Here is a 24,018-nt window from a genome sequence, read left to right as displayed (position 1 = left end):
GTCAAACTTTAGTCAGGAAGGAGGGGAGGGGCGGGCCAACGAGAGCTGAGAGATTTCATAGGACTAGTCCAATGTCCTTCAAGAAAATCAACCAATGGGCCAATTTGTGTCTTCGTTACCGTCGCGGTCAATAAAAACTATATACTTTTTAAAAATATATTATGACAGACCTGGGCCGGCCCACAGACGTGCGTCGGCCCACCGGGCATTGCCCGGTACGCCCGATGGCCAGTCCATCCCTGGTAAGGAGGCAGGTTGGGGCGGTGGATGGGTCACAATACACAGGACTTGTCCCGAGAGACCGATGTTTGGAAATGTGTGAACTCTGAGTCATTCTGAGGTCTGACATCACCCTGCGTCTCTCCCTGAACCTAAACTCAGTTACAGGGATACACAATATATCCAATACGTAACAACTCATAACTGGTATCAATGTATGAAACACTGTTCACTGTCTGTAACATTCACTCAGTGTGATGAATAAGACAAAGCATGTTGGTCTGTTGTGCCGATATGATTGTGCATCCCTACTCTATTACATGACTGTATGTTAAGGACATAACATCATGCGTGAGGTGCTAATTTGTAGGATATTGTACAAACTGTTCTATGTGGAAACATGTCGACAGATTCAAGTGTGTGGTTTGATGAGCCCTCTGGTTTCTAACATTTGTTTCTATCCTGCAGGGCAGCTTCATTTATGGGCTCAGCTGTAACACTGTGCTACAGTTTTGACAATGACACCATCAAAATGGCGTCCGTCCGGGCAACATCATCAAAATAAATGATTTTTTTTTTTAATAACAACTTGAGGAAAGTGTTTTGTGTTCAGTTTAATGTGTCCATATTCTTTATGTATGCAGTATTTCAGTGGGTGAATCTGGAGACCAACTCATACCAAAAGCCAAATTCTAAATGCCTCCAAAGTCTTCAGTGAATCCTAAGTTTTCTTAACATATTTTCTTATTGGCTCAAAATCAATATATTGTTTTAGTTTGTAATAATAACCTGGTTTGAGTCATTTAACTGTAACATGTCAAACTGTCAGAAATAAGACAGAACCATGGAGCTCTGTGGTGAGGTCACGTATCCTCGCAAATCTGTTCATATGACATCTGACAAATGGTGTCATGTCCTCCTCATAAAGTGACATAATTAATGTAGAGCTGTGAAGGTCAGGTTTAGGAAGAGAAACATGGTGAGGATGAAGCTTTAAATGAGAGCATATGTTTCTGCATATTGTGACCACCACCCCAACCTGCCTCCACCCGCTGGTCACATGATCACAGCCTAACAAATTGGGTGTGTTCGTTTTTGAAGGAAACCATACAAAGAGTTTCTGAGAGCAGCCTGGGTCAGGTCATGTACCTGGAGGTAGATTTAATTTGCAGTAAAAGACGAGACCCTGTGGTGCTCCTCTCCTGATGTCTCAGACTTCATTAATTATACTGTTTAAATTAAACTGACATGAATTGATGTAGCTGTGTCTGGAGACAGATGTCACAAGTGACTTGTAGTGTTTCAGTCACAGTTGGGACTAGAACATTGTCTGTAAAAATATTTGATGAGTATCAACAAGAAGAACACAGATACAAGTTCCCCACATGAACTCAAACATGTTATGATTGTCGGCTGTGGTTACTGAAGAGTTCAAACTACTGAGCTCAAACAAAGTGAATCAAAAGATGTCTTTGGTTTTACTGACGTCTTAATGATTATAGTTCTGTGTTTAGCACTCCTTTCAAAAGTTAGTTTAAGTTTCAAAATACATTTAATAGTAGGTTTTTGGGAAGAGACAGTTGCCTGGCTGGTCTGAAAAGTTGATCAATCTGAGTTGCTGTCTTAGCATCACGGCACATTCTGTTGTCGTTAACATGATAAGGTTCTCGGCGTTCAAACATCCAGACAGAGTTCTAGTTTTTTGTTTCCCAGCCAACATGACATTTTGTTTGCTCCTTCTAATAATCTCGTGTGACTGTAGGTGATGGTGAAGGTTCATAAAGGCAGTTTGATGTCACATGGTTTGCTCCGAATCCTGCAGCTCCAGCTACAAATACAGTTCACATAGAATCTGATATTCTCCATGTCCACACTTTGACTGATGTCTTTTAGACCAGTAGTTTTAAAGACAACTGGGTGAAGTAATGTCTCTATGAGGCTCAACAGTGTTCTGTACAGACCACCTATAACAGGATTAAATGCATTAAATATTATCTGATTAGTATGTCTGCTGTGACCTGCAGACCTGCAGCTGTGGGTTAGGTGTGTAAACTTGTTGTGTCATTGTCTCAATAAAGTTGATTAAAAACACAACTCTAAACTTGCAGCTGTCGTCTGAGAGTGCTGCCAAACGGACATGGCCCAACACTGAGGGTGGAAATCTCCATTTTATAGCATTTATTCAACAAAGGTTATAAAACATGTGATAACGTAATGATTTCATCCAGAAGACAGTCCTGTGAGATGCCTAAACTTAATGTACCTTCTGACTGCTGTGGTCACCTCTCCTCTCAAGCTTCAATATTACCTGCCTCAAAGTAATTTATCAGCAGGCCTTAACACAGTAACAGAGGAGACGAGCCTTCAGGTGATGACAGACAAGAGAACATGACATATCATATGAACTCCATTCAATGATCCAAACATTAAGACAAACTCACTGAGTCGACATCATTGCTGTGATTACTGACTTTAGGAACAGTTACTGTGTTATAGACGAATGTAATCTGATTACAGTGATATACTTTATGTGTCTCTAACAGGAGTACAGAATGTCATCACACTGAACACGACGTCACAGTTACCCCAATATCCATCAATGAATTTAACGACATTATACAGAGATGTGTGACAGAGACATGTGTAATAGAGGACGCTGGTTTGAACAGTCTGGTATTCTGGAGTTTTGTATTATATGTTGTACTTGTTGCATTTTAATGTGTTTTGATTAGCTGCCACCTCAAAAATAATAATAAATAAAACACCGGTGGTTTGTTTACAGCCTGGCTGTGGCGGTGACGTTAAGTCATGTGACTGTGGTGTAGTTTGGCGGTGACGCTAAGTCACGTGACCGTGGTGTAGTTTGTTTACGGCCCGGTTGTGGCGGTGATGCTAAGTCACGTGACCGTGGTGTAGTTTGTTTACGGCCCAGTTGTGGTGACGTTAAGTCATGTGACTGTGGTGTAGTTTGTTTACGGCCCAGTTGTGGTGACGTTAAGTCATGTGACTGTGGTGTAGTTTGTTTACGGCCCAGTTGTGGTGACGTTAAGTCATGTGACTGTGGTGTAGTTTGTTTATGGCCCAGTTGTGGTGACGTTAAGTCGTGTGACCGTGGTGTAGTTTGTTTACAGCCTGGTTGTGGTGGTGACGCTAAGTCATGTGACCGTGGTGTAGTTTGTTTACAGCCTGGTTGTGGCGGTGACGTTAAGTGACGTGACCGTGGTGTAGTTTGTTTACAGCCCCGTTGTGGCGGTGACATTAAGTCACGTGACCGTGGTGTAGTTTGTTTACAGCCCGGTTGTGGCGGTGACGCTAAGTCACGTGACCGTGGTGCAGTTTGTTTACGGCCCGGTTGTGGCTGTGACGTTAAGTCACGTGACCGTGGTGTAGTTTGTTTACGGCCCGGTTGTGGCGGTGACGTTAAGTGACGTGACCGTGGTGTAGTTTGTTTACAGCCCCGTTGTGGCGGTGACGTTAAGTCACGTGACCGTGGTGTAGTTTGTTTACAGCCCGGTTGTGGCGGTGACGCTAAGTCACGTGACCGTGGTGCAGTTTGTTTACGGCCCGGTTGTGGCTGTGACGTTAAGTCACGTGACCGTGGTGTAGTTTGTTTACGGCCCGGTTGTGGCGGTGACGTTACGTCACGTGACCGTGGTGTAGTTTGTTTACGGCCCAGTTGTGGTGACGTTAAGTCATGTGACTGTGGTGTAGTTTGGCGGTGACGCTAAGTCACGTGACCGTGGTGTAGTTTGTTTACAGCCTGGTTGTGGCGGTGACGCTAAGTCACGTGACCGTGGTGTAGTTTGTTTACAGCCTGGTTGTGGCGGTGACGCTAAGTCACATGACTGTGGTGTAGTTTGTTTACGGCCCGGTTGTGGCGGTGACGCTAAGTCACGTGACCGTGGTGTAGTTTGTTTACGGCCCGGTTGTGGCTGTGACGTTAAGTCACGTGACCGTGGTGTAGTTTGTTTACGGCCCGGTTGTGGTGGTGACGTTACGTCACGTGACCGTGGTGTAGTTTGTTTACGGCCCAGTTGTGGTGACGTTAAGTCATGTGACTGTGGTGTAGTTTGGCGGTGACGCTAAGTCACGTGACCGTGGTGTAGTTTGTTTACAGCCTGGTTGTGGCGGTGACGCTAAGTCACGTGACCGTGGTGTAGTTTGTTTACGGCCCAGTTGTGGTGACGTTAAGTCATGTGACTGTGGTGTAGTTTGGCGGTGACGCTAAGTCACGTGACCGTGGTGTAGTTTGTTTACAGCCTGGTTGTGGCGGTGACGTTAAGTCACGTGACCGTGGTGTAGTTTGTTTACGGCCCTGTTGTGGCGGTGACGCTAAGTCACGTGACCGTGGTGTAGTTTGTTTACAGCCTGGTTGTGGCGGTGACGCTAAGTCACATGACTGTGGTGTAGTTTGTTTACGGCCCGGTTGTGGCGGTGACGCTAAGTCACGTGACCGTGGTGTAGTTTGTTTACAGCCCGGTTGTGGCGGTGACGCTAAGTCACGTGACCGTGGTGCAGTTTGTTTACGGCCCGGTTGTGGCTGTGACGTTAAGTCACGTGACCGTGGTGTAGTTTGTTTACGGCCCGGTTGTGGCGGTGACGTTAAGTCACGTGACCGTGGTGTAGTTTGTTTACAGCCCCGTTGTGGCGGTGACGTTAAGTCACGTGACCGTGGTGTAGTTTGTTCACAGCCCGGTTGTGGCGGTGACGCTAAGTCACGTGACCGTGTTGCAGTTTGTTTACGGCCCGGTTGTGGCTGTGACGTTAAGTCACGTGACCGTGGTGTAGTTTGTTTATGGCCCGGTTGTGGCGGTGACGTTACGTCACGTGACCGTGGTGTAGTTTGTTTACGGCCCAGTTGTGGTGACGCTAAGTCACGTGACCGTGGTGTAGTTTGTTTACAGCCTGGTTGTGGCGGTGACGCTAAGTCACGTGACCGTGGTGTAGTTTGTTTACAGCCTGGTTGTGGCGGTGACGTTAAGTCACGTGACCGTGGTGTAGTTTGTTTACAGCCTGGTTGTGGCGGTGACGTTAAGTCACGTGACCGTGGTGTAGTTTGTTTACGGCCCTGTTGTGGCGGTGACGCTAAGTCACGTGACCGTGGTGTAGTTTGTTTACAGCCTGGTTGTGGCGGTGACGCTAAGTCACGTGACCGTGGTGTAGTTTGTTTATGGCCCAGTTGTGGTGACGTTAAGTCATGTGACTGTGGTGTAGTTTGGCGGTGACGCTAAGTCACGTGACCGTGGTGTAGTTTGTTTACAGCCTGGTTGTGGCGGTGACGTTAAGTCACGTGACCGTGGTGTAGTTTGTTTACAGCCTGGTTGTGGCGGTGACGCTAAGTCACATGACTGTGGTGTAGTTTGTTTACGGCCCGGTTGTGGCGGTGACGCTAAGTCACGTGACCGTGGTGTAGTTTGTTTACAGCCCAGTTGTGGCGGTGACGCTAAGTCACGTGACCGTGGTGCAGTTTGTTTACGGCCCGGTTGTGGCTGTGACGTTAAGTCACGTGACCGTGGTGTAGTTTGTTTACGGCCCGGTTGTGGCGGTGACGTTAAGTCACGTGACCGTGGTGTAGTTTGTTTACAGCCCGGTTGTGGCGGTGACGCTAAGTCACGTGACCGTGGTGCAGTTTGTTTACGGCCCGGTTGTGGTGATATTAAGTCATGTGACCGTGGTGTAGTTTGTTTACGGCCTGGTTGTGGCGGTGATGTTAAGTCATGTGACCGTGGTGTAGTTTGTTTACGGCCCGGTTGCGGCTGTGACGTTAAGTCACGTGACCGTGGTGTAGTTTGTTTACAGCCTGGTTGTGGCGGTGACGTTAAGTCACGTGACTGTGGTGTAGTTTGTTTACGGCCCGGTTGTGGCTGTGACGTTAAGTCACGTGACCGTGGTGTAGTTTGTTTACGGCCCGGTTGTGGCGGTGACGTTAAGTCACGTGACCGTGGTGTAGTTTGTTTACAGCCCGGTTGTGGCGGTGACGCTAAGTCACGTGACCGTGGTGCAGTTTGTTTACGGCCCGGTTGTGGCTGTGACGTTAAGTCACGTGACCGTGGTGTAGTTTGTTTACGGCCCGGTTGTGGTGATATTAAGTCATGTGACTGTGGTGCAGTTTGTTTACGGCCTGGTTGTGGCGGTGATGTTAAGTCATGTGACCGTGGTGTAGTTTGTTTATGGCCCGGTTGTGGTGACGTTAAGTCATGTGACCGTGGTGTAGTTTGTTTACGGCCCAGTTGTGGTGACGTTAAGTCGTGTGACCGTGGTGTAGTTTGTTTACAGCCCGGTTGTGGCGGTGATGTTAAGTCATGTGACCGTGGTGTAGTTTGTTTACGGCCCGGTTGCGGCTGTGACGTTAAGTCACGTGACCGTGGTGTAGTTTGTTTACAGCCTGGTTGTGGCGGTGACGTTAAGTCACGTGACTGTGGTGTAGTTTGTTTACGGCCCGGTTGTGGCGGTGACGCTAAGTCACGTGACCGTGGTGTAGTTTGTTTACGGCCCGGTTGTGGTGGTGATGTTAAGTCACGTGACCATGGTGTAGTTTGTTTACAGCCCGGTTGTGGCGGTGATGTTAAGTCATGTGACCGTGGTGTAGTTTGTTTACGGCCCGGTTGTGGTGACGTTAAGTCATGTGACCGTGGTGTAGTTTGTTTACGGCCCGGTTGTGGCGGTGATGTTAAGTCATGTGACCGTGGTGTAGTTTGTTTATGGCCCGGTTGTGGCGGTGATGTTACGTCACGTGACCGTGGTGTAGTTTGTTTACGGCCCGGTTGTGGTGGTGATGTTAAGTCACGTGACCATGGTGTAGTTTGTTTACAGCCCGGTTGTGGCGGTGATGTTAAGTCATGTGACCGTGGTGTAGTTTGTTTACGGCCCGGTTGTGGTGACGTTAAGTCATGTGACCGTGGTGTAGTTTGTTTACGGCCCGGTTGTGGCGGTGATGTTAAGTCATGTGACCGTGGTGTAGTTTGTTTATGGCCCGGTTGTGGCGGTGATGTTACGTCACGTGACCGTGGTGTAGTTTGTTTACGGCCCGGTTGCGGCTGTGATGTTAAGTCACGTGACCGTGGTGTAGTTTGTTTACAGCCTGGTTGTGGCGGTGACGTTAAGTCACGTGACTGTGGTGTAGTTTGTTTACGGCCCGGTTGTGGCGGTGATGTTAAGTCATGTGACCGTGGTGTAGTTTGTTTACGGCCCGGTTGTGGTGGTGATGTTAAGTCACGTGACCATGGTGTAGTTTGTTTACAGCCCGGTTGTGGCGGTGATGTTAAGTCATGTGACCGTGGTGTAGTTTGTTTACGGCCCGGTTGTGGTGTCGTTTAGTCTTGTTTCCGTGGTGTTGTTTTTTTTCTGCGGGGTTGTGGCGGTGATGTTAAGTCATGTGACCGTGGTGTAGTTTGTTTATGGCCCGGTTGTGGCGGTGATGTTACGTCACGTGACCGTGGTGTAGTTTGTTTACGGCCCGGTTGTGGTGACGTTAAGTCATGTGACTGTGGTGTAGTTTGTTTACGGCCCGGTTGTGGCGGTGATGTTAAGTCATGTGACCGTGGTGTAGTTTGTTTACGGCCCGGTTGTGGCGGTGATGTTACGTCACGTGACCGTGGTGTAGTTTGTTTACGGCCCGGTTGTGGCTGTGACGTTAAGTCACGTGACCGTGGTGTAGTTTGTTTACGGCCTGGTTGTGGCGGTGACGCTAACTCGTGACCGTGGTGTAGTTTGTTTACGGCCCGGTTGTGGCGGTGATGTTAAGTCACGTGACCGTGGTGTAGTTTGTTTACGGCCCAGTTGTAGCGGTGACGTTAAGTCATGTGACCGTGGTGTAGTTTGTTTACGGCGCGGTTGTGGTGGTGACGTTAAGTCGTGTGACCGTGGTGTAGTTTGTTTACGGCCCGGTTGTGGTGGTGACGTTAAGTTGTGTGACCGTGGTGTAGTTTGTTTACGGCCCAGTTGTGGTGACGTTAAGTCATGTGACCGTGGTGTAGTTTGTTTATGGACTAATGTTAGCTTTTTACTCCTGCTGATTGAATTTAGGCTTTAATAATCATAGTGGAGACGCTAACTTCATGAAAACATCGTCCCTGCAGAACTCTTATTATTATTTTTGCTTTCATGAAGGAGCTGTTGAATCCCACAGCTCAGACACATTTTCAGATATTTCAGCGTCTTATAACACCAAATTCAAATCTCCTCATTTTGTTATGATCAGTGTTTGTGACAGATTCTGTTGATATTTGTCTTCTTTTACCAGCGGAGGTCTCTCAAACTATGATTCCACTGACGGTCCTTCAGACATTTCTGTGCAGGTCTGACACTAACGGAGAATTTATTTGAATATACTGTGATGAGATTTACTGTGTTTTCATAATAACACAGCTCATACAATAATTCATTTTAAGAATAATTCTGCACAATTTAAGATCAAATTAAATTGAAATCTTTTTTTTTCATGTTCCCTCTGTCCATTAATAATAATATAATTGGCTGGCTGAGAAACATTTTGACAAGTGTTGTCCTGTTCCTCCTCTCCGCTCCTCTCCTCTCCTCTCCGCTCCGCTCCTCTCCTCTCCTCTCCGCTCCGCTCTGCTCTGCTCCTCTCCTCTCCGCTCCTCTCCTCTCCTCTCCTCTCTCTCTCTCTCGGCTCACACTCAGCTTTTTTTTTGTTCCTTTTCCTGCAGTTTATTAAAGAGCAGAGCCGTCACGCTGTTTACTTCATGAATGTGATTAATGTTGGGGCACACACACACACACACACACACACACACACACACAAAGAAAGTAATGAATGAGCAAGTCGGAGAGCTCACGCGATGTCACTGTGTGGACCTGACAGCCGTGACACAGTCGGGCCCTCTCTGCTAACAGCAGCCCCTGACACAGTTAGCTCGATGTGCTCATCCTCCTCCTCCTCAGTGTGCACGTCTTCATCACAGACTGTGATGATTAACGTAGAGGAATACAGTAAAGAAAATATCTGACCTGTTTATGAACATACATGTGAGTGATTTAAAGTTTTTGTGTTGGTTTTGAGGTTTTTGCTGACGTCAGCTGGAGGATTATAATCATTATAATTATCATTATGTGCATGTGGAGCTCCTGCCAGAGAGTTCTGTCATTTAACTATTTTATGACATCACATTAGAAAAATGGAGAAAACATAAAAGCCATAAATTCAGATGAGTGTCAGAGCGGCCTGTTTAAATCCTGATTTGTAAAGGTCTGTAAATCACACTGGGCTGTCGCCAACCAGAGCTGAGGACAAATCAAATTGAAGAAATAGAAGTGGTCTCCAAAATGGACTCATGACGAAACCTCACCAAACAGCCGAACAATGGTCGGCAGGTCAGGAAGCACGAACAGTTTCAGCTGTTCTGCAGCCGCAGCAGGTTTAATAAAACACACTTAGTCATGGTCAAGCCCCCCCCCCCCCCCGACAGGAGCTGTGCTATCCCACTCGCACAGATCTCCATATAATGGGTTATGCCAATATGGGCTCAGCAGAAAAAGAAAAAGAAAAGCTCCATGGCAGCATTCAGAAAAACATAAGCTGTGGTTCACTGCTGCACATTCCTGCAGTCTGTTTCCCTGTGTGTTCAGCGTACCAAACATTAGCACGGCTACCCAGTTCACCTGTTACACCATCACCAGGACAGGCAGGCAGCCAATCAGCAGCAAGATACAGTACGTCATCCCTCCAGGTTTTATCAGCCACCTCTAAACCTGTCTCCAAAGTCAGAGCAGCAGTGTGTCAAAGGTTAACGTTGGATTGATCAGACGAGCCAAACAAAGGTTTCATTCTGATGATCTGAATCATCTCTGATGTGTTTTGCAGGAAACTCATCTGCTGTCCACCTTTAAGGTCCAGTGTGAAGGATTCAGGGCGATATATAGGCAGAAATATAACATTCATAACTATCTCCTCATTAATCATTAATCCAGTCTCTGCAGGATATCAGTAAATGCAAATTCAGCCACTCCCTGTGAATTCTGTCTGATCGCAGTGACTTCACTGTTTGACCTGCAGTCGGAGCTCTGGCGGAAGGCGGAGAGGCCCAGCCTAGCGTTGCTGCTTCGCCACCTGATGACGGTCCCCGTGGCAGCAGTATCCGTCTGCAGCGCTCTTTATGACGCTGTAGCACAACAGAGCTGTCACACCGACGATGATGCAACGGTACTTGAGTACTGAGCAACATTACCGGTGAGAGCTGAGCGACAGCAGAGTGGATCAGAAATCATAAAACCTAATCAGCCCCTTCAGGATGTTGCAATCACAACAATTAATGCAAATTTAGCCAATGCCTGTTAATTCTGAGCGATCTTGCGATTCTGTCCAGTCACTGCAAATCTGACTCACTGGATCGTAGAGCTGCGTGCAGCGTAATGATTCTGTGTTTATGATGAGTCGGCTGCTGCAGGACCGGAGCTCTGAGACTGAGTCACACACACAGTGACAGAGCTAACTGTTAGCATCTCACGGCTAACGTTACTCAACAGTTATTAGCAGGTTTAATGACAGAGTCGCCTGCGTCTGCTGTGAGGCTTCAGCCTGAGTGACAAAATATTTTAGTATTTTTTTTCCCCGTTAATACTTTTTCTGGGGCGTCCGCTGTGAGGGTCGGGGGGCAGAGGGATGTCGTCTGCTGTAAAGCCTCTGAGGTTAATTGTGAGATGTGACATTGGGCTTTATAAATAAAATGGAATTTAAGAGATCACGTTGTGCTGTGTTAGCTTGTGCTAACCGCGCAAAGAGGAAAGATGGAGAGCAGCTCATGGAGGCACTCAAAAACAGATTTAAAGTCTGTGGGTAACACTGATGCTCATAATGATACGCTCCTCATCCAAAATCGCATCACAACTACTTCACTGGACCTTTAACGTTCACCAGTACAGCTGAAGATCAAATGTTTTTAATAAAACCTGGAGGGAGAATGTGTGTACCTCTTCCCACTGACTGAACCAGTGCTCACATCCAGAGAAATTTGAAATTATTAAGAGTAAAATTACCTTTACTTTGAGAAAGTGTCAAAGAAGACACCTGCAGTTATCATGTGTAGAAAATAAATGAGGTTTATGATATTTAATATTTAACAGAAGAGGTAAGAGTTGAAGAACAGACTGTGGATCAGATTTGTACACACAGGACGGTGCGTACTAATATTTCGTACACTCAGAACACACACCTGCCCAACTAAATACACGGCCAGAGAAATTACTCACATCCACTGTGAAAACTAAGATATGTCAGTATTTAACATGCAACAGGCTCAAATGTCACAGTGAATCACTTCAATCAGTTCCTGTTGAAAAACACAAGGTGAAACTCAGGCCAATTCACGTCTGTCCAATTAGCTCCCGTCAGTTTTGGGAAGAAGTTGTTGTATTATTCATAGTCTTTGATGAATATGGAGGGTCGCCCCAGTTTGCTAATGCCGTACAGACTTTGTTCCCAATGTGAGAACATTTAACACAGAAACCTCTGACATGTGTCTTTATGGGGGCGTCCATTCAGGGAGAGGTCACTATATATTATATTAACATCATCATTATCATCATCATCATCATCATATTCAGCAGCACTGAGAGGTGCGTTACCTTGACCACCAAAACAAGCACTCAGGATACTGTGTGGATACCAAGGAATGTAGCCAAGGAGCATCACGCTAACTACAGCTAACTGACATGTTATCTGACTGTTGGTGTGTGGCTGGGGCTCAGAGTGCAGGGACGGGGGGTGTTAAGTAAATTAAATCAAATAGAAAATAAAAGGAAATGAGGTTTCGGGGTCTGAAACACCTGAAATAGCCTGAGTCTATGTTTAGCAGGTGGAGCGAGGGCAGAATTACCTTTGATGACCTCTGCAAAGGGCGAATGAAAGAGATCAACAGATTGAGAACCAAAGACAGTGAGATGATTAAACACAAAGAGTTTTAGTCACATCTGTAAAAATATACATGAACTTTCCTTCTTCTTCTTTTAATCAATACAAACCTGTCTCTGTGGAAACCTTGATTCACCCTTAAAAAGGTGTTTAGAGGAAGTAATGAAATGCAGAAACATCACATGACCGTGTTCAGGATATTGTTTGGCTACATTCCTGTCTTATCCGACTGAGTCTTGGTGGCAGCTCCTACCTTTAAAGTTCGGTCGGATTCTGGCGTCGTAACCCGAAACTTTGCCCATGAGTTTGTCCAGGAACTCGGAGGGCGGCATGGGAGAGGCTGCTTTCCTCGCCGCTGCTTCTTTGGACGCTGCCAGGCTGGAAGACAGACAGGTAAAGGTGGTCAGAAGATGTGATGTACGTGAGGCTGGAAGACAGACAGGTAAAGGTGGTCAGAGGATGTGATGTACGTGAGGCTGGAAGACAGACAGGTAAAGGTGGTCAGAGGATGTGATGTACGTGAGGCTGGAAGACAGACAGGTAAAGGTGGTCAGAGGATGTGATGTATGTGAGGCTGGGATTGGGTCGTAATGAGACAGAAGTTGTGTGATAATACATCAACATTCTTCACATCCAGAGTTATTCATCATCTGTAACAGAAGCCTGGCAGAGACACAAGCACCCCAGAGAAGAGAGGGGTCAAAGGTCACAGCAGCCTGAGAGTAGAGCGCTCATACACGCTGTCCTCTCTGGACCAAATTGCTGCTTCCCTCTCTCTTTTTAAACGGCTCAATACAACCTCCATTAACCCTTTAAACTCTGCAACAGAAACAGTGCGACACTGCCTACATTTATTATGATGTCACTTCCTGGAGTATCTTCAAACGACAGTCGCGTCCTCCAGCAGTAACCATCTGATCTCACTGAGAGACGACTGCTTCATGTTTAATGTTTCACCACAACATCATAAGGAAATAAATCACACGTGTTTTTTATCATTTGCTACAGGAACAAACACCATCCATGCTGTCAATGCACCATGCTAACCAAGCTAGCAGCTAGCATAAGGTTAGCTCCGCCCTCTCATCCAAATATGGTCACTTCTGGCTCAAACAATCCAAAATCCAAACTCAAGGCCTCAAAAAGGAAGTCCACAAACCAAACGTCACGTTGGATACGTCCATTATTTAACACAGAGATTCATTCATTCATTCATTGTTCACAGTATCGCTTTCCTCCAGGAGGGTATCCCAGCATGCACTGGGAGGACCTGGACCTGTCCACATCAAGAGCTCAGATTCATTGATTTAATTGATTGATTGATTTAATAAGGCAATAAATGAAGAGCGACTGCACTGACTGCACTCAGTCACACACACACACACACACACACACACACACACACACACACGCACACACACAGATGATGGATCCAGATGGCCCATATACGTGAACATCATCAATAAGAATGAAGAGAGATCACTAATTGGCTCCCTCGTTACCACGGCGATACCATGGCGATAAAAGATGTCTGATATGTTACATACAGTAAACGTCAGCACCATGGTCTTTGAACTGAACCTGAGAGGATCTTCATCAACAAAGAGCTTCACCATGAAGCCAAAGTGTCGCTGAATCACTGAACATGTTCAAACTAGAATCACCACCTCAGCACACCACTCAAGTTTCTCTGACAGTTTCCGTCCATGTCTGTGACATAAATGACAAACTTTGTCATAATTAGCACATGAATTCTTTGGTAATGGTTTTGTGAGGTCACAGTGACCTCTGACCACAAAATTCAACTGATTTAACACCAAATATGAAGAAATACCCTCCCTGTCTAGAAATATTTTCACTTCCCAAAAATGTCCTGACTTACCAAAAGGTAGGAGGAAATCCTAGTGTAATGATGCTATATTTGCACAGCCATAAGTTCAGGTCATATCAGGTAATGACGTGATGATGAGGGAGACAGAAGGTTCATGAATGTTCTCAATATGATGGTTTTAATTTTGATCTGTTTAAACAGAATCATTTGAACAACAGCCTCGCTCGGCCGTCGGCTGGATGCTGGTTTTTAAAGGGTTAAGCTGACTTTTAGAAACTGTCCTGCGTTTAAAGTCAGGTCCTCACCGTCGGCAAAAGTCCTGACTCAGTGACAGTGTACCAACTTTCCAACGAAGGTTCCTTACTTAGCAGAAACATCTAAAAACATGATAATAATGGATGGTAGGGTTTCTTCCTCTCAGCGATCTGAACACTAAACTCTTCACGTTGCTGTATTGTAATAACTCGTTCATGGAGGTGACGCAGTGACTCTCAGATATTCATGTTGCTCTCAGTGTTCCAGGCCGGACACAGAGACGAGTGTTTGCCAGCTGAGTTAGATTGAAAGTGAACTGACAGTGACTTCATTCGGAGGCGAGCGGACTGAACTGACCCGTGGCCTTACAGTGGAACTGCATTAGCGGCCACTTGTAGTGCGCTTTGTATTTGATTGCATCATTTCTCGCTGCGCCTGGAGAAAGAGCACGGACAGCAGGGCTATAAATAAGCTGCTGCGCTGACCCATTTCATTTGGCTTCAGCTTCACAATGAGCATTTTAACCAACAAGACACAGGGAGAGGAACTTTATCGCCCTCGTACACTTTAACTCTCTGAACCCACAGCAGAGGAATCATCAGTTTCAGAGCTGCAGCTCAGTCGTCTGAAGAAACTTTGGCACTGATTATTTCCTGCAGTCCACAAATACATTTGTACTTTTCATACATTACTGTAACTACAGTAATCTACAGTAGCATGTGAGGTGACTGTCATCAGGAGGTGGAGGATGGTGTCATCTGCAGAGCTGCACACACTGTTCAGCACCAACAACACAACCAGTTGTATTTTAGTGACCTGCCGTGTTTTTTACAGAGACCACGGGCGGGTGACGAGACAGTAGGCCCCTGTGCACAGATATACAAAGAGTCCCACCAAGACTCACAGAGTCTGTGGTAATCTCTCAGGGAAAATATTGTCTTTATTTATAATTTGTTGTCTTTGTAGTCGTTCTTGTGTCTCTGAGAAAAATCTTGTGTCTTCTTTTAGGAATTTGTTGTGTTTCTCTCTCTCGTCGTTTGTGTCTCTGCGGTGATGACATGTTTACTGTCTCCTCACAGTTCCTCTGTGTCTCCTTGTAGTTATTTAGTGTCTCTTTGCAGCCCCTGTGCAGGTGAGGACTGAAGGGCCCCTGACACTTTGGACCCCTGCACCTGTTCAGAAATCCTGAGATATCCCTGTGTTTCCTTTCTGCCACCAAAACTGAGTAGTCAAACATGGTCTTTTCTAAGCCATGACTGAGTGGTGTTTGTGCCTTAACCTCAGCACATGTTCACCACAGTGAGGCAGAAACACAAGAAAAGTTTGGGTGTATCTGCAACATGATAACGTACAGATTTAATGTGTCTGTGTTCTGCAGAAACATAAATGTCAACATGAGGTTAAAAACTGTTGGATACATTTTATAAACTTCATAATTAGTTTTGAATCTTTTAATCAACATTAAAAATAAAACAGTTTTAAAGTTTGACTTTTTTGATTTGATGTTTTTAATGTCAGAAATGTGACGAAACTAAAGCTGGTTTGAAAAAGACAAACTTCATCAGATGAAAGCGTCTCGTCTTCATCAGCTGCTGCAGAGTTTCACCGTGTTTCACTTTGTTGACTTCTCTAAACTCGTCTGGACCCTCTCAGCTCACGTCAAATCTCTCAACTGTATAAAATATGACAAGCTGAGTTTTTGGTGGAATATGAAATATTCTCAAAGTCTTGTGCATCATTTATAAAGTTTTATGTGATCAAAAATCTTCAGTATGAATATTTGACTGAATTCAAATATCACAGCTGCAGAGCTGAAACATGTAGAGAGATCATTTAACACCTGTACAATCTGACTGAAACAGATTAATATACCTGCAGAAAAATAATCTGTTAATAAGAGTATTAGAGCTCAGAAAGAAACGATGTGTCTCTTGGTTCATTTTCCTGATCAGAATCCTCTTTGAACATTTGAGCCTAAACATGACTCATAAAAATGTATTAATATGTATGAAACATTTATTGGGAGCCTAATAGGAACTTTTCCCCACATCAATGTTTTATCTTGGTTCTGCCTGAGCCAAACTTTGACAGCGTGAGGAGAAGTTATGGACCATGTTTATGAGGAATAATTCATCTTGGTGCTGGAACATTTTCACTCTGCAGCACTCAGATGTCCAGCGAAGCAGCCGTCAGTCTCAGCCATCACCACTTCCTGCTCTCTGCTCGGCTCCACGTATCAATGATTGAAAACACACAGGAAGTTGATTTCAGGCTGTGTGAACCTGATCTGACTTTGAGTTTCTGGACATTTTGAAGTTGAGTGAGTTCGTGTTGAGACCTCAGCCTGTATCTGACCTTTGCTGACCTCCAGAGTTAAAAACATTTTCCATGGACGCCTGTGAGAACAACAGTGAGTGTGACATGGTGAAGAAGTGACAGTTATTCAGCCATTAGTTGGAGCTCCTGATGAGTGCAGGGGAGGAGAGCATCGACGCATTAATCTCTCATAAATTAAAATGACAGATGATACAGTCGATCGCACTTAAATTTTCACCTTCTAAATGTAAAACCGCTAAGCGTGACTTTCAATATGGTAAATGGTGACGCGCGGCATGATAAATAGCGCCATTAGCAATTCATCAACACGTAATGCAGTCAGTGCTGTCGCTTTATCAGGAAACTGCTGATCAGAATCACAGTCCGCCGGGTGAAGACGCAAATTATGGAGCGGCCGTGATGGGGAAACTAAATCAGACTGGGCAGGGCCTTCGTTAGTTCCTGTCTCATGATGCCTTCATGTACACAGGACAACCACGGAAAAAACACACGTATAAACACACTGTCATCCTGCTGCTGCACAACCTTCCACATACACACAACACACACCAGATAACACACACACACACACACATGAATCCTCGCACACGCGTACGTGCACACAGCGACCTTCCAAACCATTCGCCCTCATCAGTGGAAAACATCGCAAAACAAATCATGCAGGGCACCGAGGAGACAGCAGGAGTAGGAGGAGGAGGAGGAGGGCAAATGAGGATGGTGTGTGTGTGTGTGTGTTTGTGTGTGTGAGGGGAAGAAGAGGAGGAGGAGAAGAGTAAAATGAATTTTGGCTGCTGTCTCCGTCCACGCTGTTACCAGCCGCTGGGGTCACCCTGTCTGTCAGCAGTGCTGGACTCAGGCTGTCTGAGGGGCAGGGGCCAAAAGATGTAAAGGGCACCGGCAGCATGTGGTCCGACACCAGAACACAGGAAGTTTCTGCCATGTAGGATAGCCGGCTGTACGGCACCGTGTCACGTCTTCAACTTTAAAGCCGTCCTAGAAGGCACTGCATCATCTTCTCTCTGTTAAACTCTCAGACTTGAAGCTGCTGACTGAAACCATCTGGAGTTCTCTGGCTCGTCCTCATAGACCCCTTCTCCAATAAAAAACTATCTATCGAAGTTGATGTGAGGGAAGTCAGACAAGGGTGAACCACACGTGTGTGTGTGTGTGTGTGTGTGTGTGTGTGTGTGTGTGTGTTGGCTAAACGCGTCCCAGAACATCAACAAAAGTGGAAAGTCCATGACTACATTACCCATAACTCTCTGCTCTACCTGTGTTCAGCCTGAGGCTGAGGGAACCACATCCAGCAGCTTCAGGTTTCATGAGGCTCCTAACGGACTGGCGTGGTCCAGCACGACCCACAACTCCCACTGTTCACTGTCACATCTTCAGGAGGTGAAGATTTCCTTATTGTTTCACTGGAGCAGCAGCAGCAGCAGGGTTGGGAGCCTGACCTCTGTTAACAGTGCCTGAAGAACTCTTTCCTCCAAAAAGGGTTCTTTAGATAAAAAGGGTTCTCCTCGTCTAGTTGCATTGGTGTGAACCAACATTGCAGCATGGAGCAGAGCAAGTAGCCAATCTTTGGTCTAAACTGGGCTTCAGAAGATAAGATCATCCTCAAATCTTCCCACAACGGGGAAATGTGCATTATTCTTGAGAGTGTAGACGACACCGCACCTCATTTTCTTTCTCTCGTTTATTGACCACCGGGGCCTCTCAGAGGATGGGGGCACTGGGGGGGCAGAGGGGGGACCAGAGGCAGCTAACATGGAGGCATCTGTACAGTCTCTGTCTGTCTGTGGTGTTAAACAGTGACATTAACGAGGCTGATGATGTCATTAACCACCATAAGTCATCACAGTGATAACGACATAACGATCGTCAGTGAGGATATTGATGACGAGGCTGAACATGAGCCGACATTACATAAACAACATCAATAACACTGTTGTGTTTCTGTGTCTCATGAACAATGATGATGAGTTAATGCTGCTGTGACATCATGTGTGACCACAGAAGGTCACAGTGAGGATGTGTGTTGGCTTTAACAGGGCAGAGATGCATCCATCATGTTGTGTCTTTACAACAACTATGATCTTTCACATGTTTCATCTGCAGCTTGTCTTCCCTCGTGGTAACACTCCCATCAGGTCACATCAGGTTTAGTGAATGAATCCAGGTCTGAATCCAGGCTGGGCACAAAGTCAGTCAGCGAGCGGTCAAACACAGTTTGAGGGACCAGATGACAAGGCGTCCTGTTGTGTATGAGGGGTTGTGACTCAGCGTGCTGCCCCATGATTCAGTCTGCGTCCACTGGAAAATGGACAAATCTGCAGCACATAAACATGTAGATGGAGGCTCGCCTCCGGCCAATCAGGACCAAGATACGTCAAGGTTTTGGAACATCTGTGGCCTTTCAAACTCTGAAATTTTGACCTTTAGTTGCTGAACTCCCGTTTGGGAAGTGGGTAATTTTTTAAATGCCAGTGCACAGAGCCAACGTTTGTCACACCTCAAAGTTTGATCAAAGTCCAGCCAGAGGTGTTGGACATGTCACGTTAGAGATGACGGCACCTCACTCAGCTCCAAAAAAAGATTCAGAATAAAGTTCCAAAATTAAAACTGGTTTCTTTCTTTGTCACACAAACAGGTCATCATTGTCAACATCAGTTTGTCTGGTTGAGATTCACCAATCTGTCACCAGACTAACTAAGGTTAGAGGTCACAGTGCATCAGTGATGTTGGACAACTCAGTCACATTCCTACATTATGTAGCTGAAGCCTTAAAATCTTATGTTGCAACAAGGCTGTGGTTAATGTGTGGTCTTGTTTAGGCACGAAAATAACACACGTTTTGGCTTATAATATCCAATTTTGGGGGCACAATCCCGGCTGAAGACACGACGATGTCTCAGACATAAAGAACCACTTTGCACGACCCAGGAGCAATGTCTTTGGAAAATCATTTTCGTGGCACCATCTCTGAAGGAAACTCAGCTACAGGTCGCTAAAATAACACCTGAACCACTGAAAAATAACAACTGGTTTTGTTGTCTGTTGGTGTCGAACAGAATGGTGGTCTGCAGCTCAGCAGGTGTCTCGTGTATGAAACATACAAATGTTATGTATCCATGTTTTGCCAACATTTCTCCTGGAGACTGGGCCGTGCAGGAGAATCGTGTCGAGCAGAAGTTCAGGAAAGATGTGATTTAAAGACAACACCACTGAGTTGAGGGATGACTGAGTCTTTACTTCCTGTCTCTCTGCTCGTCATCACTGCCTCCATCTCTCCCTGACGTCATCGTGACAAACAGGAAGAGTGCTGTTATTTACACTGGCGTCCTCCATGACCTCAGATTTGACATCATTTGACTTGATTCAGGATGTGTTTGAAATGTGATGCCACAATAATGATAAAAAAAAAAAAATCCATGAGCTCCATTTTTGGAGACTCAGTACGTCATGAGCAGAGCTCCCTCCAGCTGTCCTTGTTGTGGTGACAGAAGGTCACATGTCTGCAGGCCAGCGCTGCACTTTACTTGTCACTCCTCCAAAATAAAAAACTCAATATTGACTTTTTCTGCCCTCACACATGAAACATGATCCCATCCTTCAGAGGAATTCAAAATCTGTACACATTTTTACTTTTGATCATTTTTTCATTTATACTGAGTGGATTCACTGTTTTTTTTTTTTTTTTTACATCATTAATAAGCTAAATTTACATTAAATCAGCTCAGTTAACTGTGTGTGACATGACTGACTGTACGGAGATGACGTTAAACACATCACTGATGACTCACCTTCAGTGTGTGCAGGATTCATCTGACTGTGTGCATGGTTTTCTTTTAATTCTTTGTGTGGGATATTTATGCAAAGCAACAAAGCAGAGCTTCCTGGGAGCTGCAGCGTCTCTTGGTTCCTGCTGACATAAAGTCAGAGCCTGAGAACAGATGTAGAAGCTGCTGAGAGCTTTGGAGCCAAGCTAAAGGTTTTAGGAGCCAATCTGAACATCAGGCTCCACTTTCTCTTCCATCCACACTCAGACTTCACATGTGGGCAGCACATTTTACAGATGCCTGTTGAAGTCTTTTAATGGTTAATAGTTAACAGTTCTGACAGAGCAAAGAGTCTTTCTGAGGTTTCTTTAGTTGTAAAGTGAGTCAGATCTCAGACTCTCTGTCTTACACCATCTGTAAATGTGGTCCTACTGGTCATTATGGGATCTGTGGTTTGGGGTTGGGCTGCAGATCTCGTGTTGGCAGGTCCGATCAGGTTGCAGATGTAAATGGTCGTGTGTGCAGGTGGCAGGGCGGCTGTGTTGTTGCATTTCATGGTGCAGGTTCAGCAGCAGAACTCTGATCTGTCAGATTCCCACAGATGGACTGACTGCTCTCAGACTTCCACCTCTGCTCGTCTAAAACACCACTAATTACATTTATTAAAACCATGTCGAGGCTGATGACTGTGAAAATGATGTGTGAGCGCTCAGATTAAATCAGTCCATGTCCAGAGGTGATTGTCTGTTTAAACGTTTCACACTAACAGCTCTCCTGTTGATGCGTCCCCGAGGTCACACCGCTGACTGACGGCAGAGAGTCCAGTGAATTGATGATTAGGACGCCTGTCGATAGGTTATCAGAGCTGAACAACCTCAGGTGTCCCCGGAGGATCGGTATGGACGACCTGGAGGAGCACGGCGTCTCTAAAGCGTCAATGATCAGATAATGGACCTCTCCCCAAACTGCAGCGCTCACAGACTGCGAGAAGACGCCGATCAATGAGGAGTCATCAGGTTTCTGAGGCCCATCACACTTCGTCCAATTCTTCTCTCTGTGACAGCAAATTAGGTGGATCAGAGATTATCTCAGTGCCAATAATTCCCGCTGCGACGTGACGAATCTGAGCTTAATCCTCTTTACAACGATGACAAGTGGGAGTGTGATAGGATCAGGCTCCCGCAAAAGAAAAAAAAAACACACATTGTGTTGTTTGGGCTCAGAGCTCGCCGCCGCCGCCGCCGCCGCCATGATACAATGAAGCATAAGAGCCGTGTGAAAAGGCTTTCAAATTAGCATTGAACAAACACACAGCTGGGACGATGACGGAGCAATCAGATTAGTCACAGACTGAGATTACACCAGTGTGTCCTCCACACACACACACACACACACACACAGATCACTTCCTCTGGATGAGCAGCACCAGGCTCAGTTACACTGAGGGATGTGGAGGGGGGGGCGTGAACCTGGAGGTGTCAGAACAGCACACAGTTCTCTGTTAAACCCCCTCTTGACCCCCGACCTCCTCCTCAGCTCTGTGTGTGTGTGTGTGTGTGTGTGTGTGTGTGTGTGTGTGTGCACCCACTCAGCACATCATACTTGACCCTCTGAACTTTATATAACTGCATCTTCTAACTATCAAACTACAAATACTCAGCCCACATGTTTCTGCCTCGCTTCATCTGACGACATGACACAAACATGGCTGAGCTGGTGTGTTTCTCATCACGGTAACATCAATCATCTTTAATATTACAGGAAAGTTTTCAGTATTGATTCATGCAAATATTGAATTTCAATGACGTGATCATTGTCAACAACCAATAATACTGATGCTGCAGTGACACTCACACACATGAAGCCTCATCTGGTCTCTCGACAGCCCTGTGTTCATGTGTCAGAGCTTCCACCAGGAGCATGATGGGACATCAGCTCTGAAGGAGTCTAGTTTAAGAATCTTACAGTGTGAATAAAAACTCTTTTAAACTCTGATGAAACCCAGTGTGTGCACAGGACAGTGTAGATACAGCAGGGTGTACTGGTGAGGGCGGAGGATGGTAGTTTGAATCAGTGTATTGAAGCTACTCAGTGCTGCTGATCCTGTCCTGTAGATCTACTGATGAGAAGCCTCTGACGCTGCTCAGCTGTCATCATGAGAAACAGACAACACTTTTTTTTCACATGTCCACGTTTGGTCATGGACTTTCCACGTCCACATATGACGTCCAAGGTACCCTGGGTGTGTTTAGGTTGTTGACGTTCTGGGACGCCGTGTCAACTTCAGCCTGTTACATGCATTGTCTGTTTTCAAAATACACTTCTGTTTTCACAGGAAATGTACAGTTTGATACAGTCTCTTTCAAAATAAAAGCACAGTTTGTTACAGTGAGACAAAACTATCAGTGTAATAATCCTCCAGGTCGACTCTGTCTGAGTCTGAAGAACCAAACAGAAAGCCACATTTCAGTAAAGCCCACCTCCATCTTCTCTGCTACTCCACAAAAATCCATATCCATGGTTCCATATCCATGGTTCCATATCCATGGTTCCACATCCATGGTTCCATATCCATGGTTCCATATCCATGGTTCCATATCCATGGTTCCATATCCATGGTTCCACATCCATGGTTCCATATCCATGGTTCCACATCCATGGTTCCATATCCATGGTTCCACATCCATGGTTCCACATCCATGGTTCCATATCCATGGTTCCATATTCATGGTTCCACATCCATGGTTCCACATCCATGGTTCCATATCCATGGTTCCATATTCATGGTTCCATATTCATGGTTCCACATCCATGGTTCCACATCCATGGTTCCACATCCATGGTTCCATATCCATGGTTCCATATTCATGGTTCCACATCCATGGTTCCATATCCATGGTTCCACATCCATGGTTCCATATCCATGGTTCCATATCCATGGTTCCATATTCATGGGGTCACAAACGTCTGCCAGGTGTCTGATTCATTCCCATAAACACTTGGCTCACACCATTAAAGCACCACCTGCTTTAATATGATGCAAACAGCTCCAACTGTGTGTCTCTGTGTGTCTGTGTCCCTGTGTGTCTCTGTGTCTCTGTGTGTCTCTGTGTGTCTCTATGTCTCTGTGTGTCTCTGTGTGTCTCTGTGTGTCTCTGTCTGTGTCTGCAAATCACAGACAGAGACACACAGAGACACAGAGACACACAGAGACACAGAGACACACAGAGACATAGAGACACAGAGACACACAGAGACACACAGAGACACACAGAGACACAGAGACACACAGAGACATAGAGACACAGAGACACAGAGACACACAGAGACATAGAGACACAGAGACACACAGAGACACACAGAGACACAGAGACACACAGAGACATAGAGACACAGGGACACACAGAGACATAGAGACACACAGAGACACAGACACACACAGAGACATAGAGACACACAGAGACACACAGAGACACACAGAGACATAGAGACACAGGGACACACAGAGACATAGAGACACACAGAGACACACAGAGACACAGAGACACACAGAGACACACAGAGACACACAGAGACACAGAGACACACAGGGACACAGCAGCAGTGAGTGTCTGAATGACTCTGTTTGTACACAAGTGTAAAATATATGATTAATATGTTTCATGTCCTGCAGAGAATATTTATCCTGAACAACAAAGACACTGAAACGTCTTCGAGCTCCTCCTGAT

The 24,018-nt window shown here is 45.7% G+C and overlaps 1 protein-coding gene across 3 annotated transcripts in view; it reads right to left on the bottom strand.

Moving 5' to 3' along the window:
• The window catches only part of glra1 (glycine receptor, alpha 1), a 169,526-nt gene that overhangs the window by 120,718 nt on the left and 24,790 nt on the right, over window positions 1-24,018 (bottom strand). For all 3 annotated transcript variants that reach the window (XM_049585226.1, XM_049585225.1, XM_049585227.1), the window contains exon 2: window positions 12,342-12,466. In XM_049585226.1, coding sequence (XP_049441183.1) covers window positions 12,342-12,466 — 125 coding nt within the window. The remainder of the gene's footprint in view (window positions 1-12,341; window positions 12,467-24,018) is intronic.

The sequence above is a fragment of the Epinephelus fuscoguttatus genome, linkage group LG9 (assembly GCF_011397635.1).
Source record: "Epinephelus fuscoguttatus linkage group LG9, E.fuscoguttatus.final_Chr_v1".
NCBI lineage: Eukaryota > Metazoa > Chordata > Actinopteri > Perciformes > Serranidae > Epinephelus > Epinephelus fuscoguttatus.
Note: the sequence above shows the minus strand (reverse complement) of the source record. Positions and strands in the feature narration are given on the sequence as shown.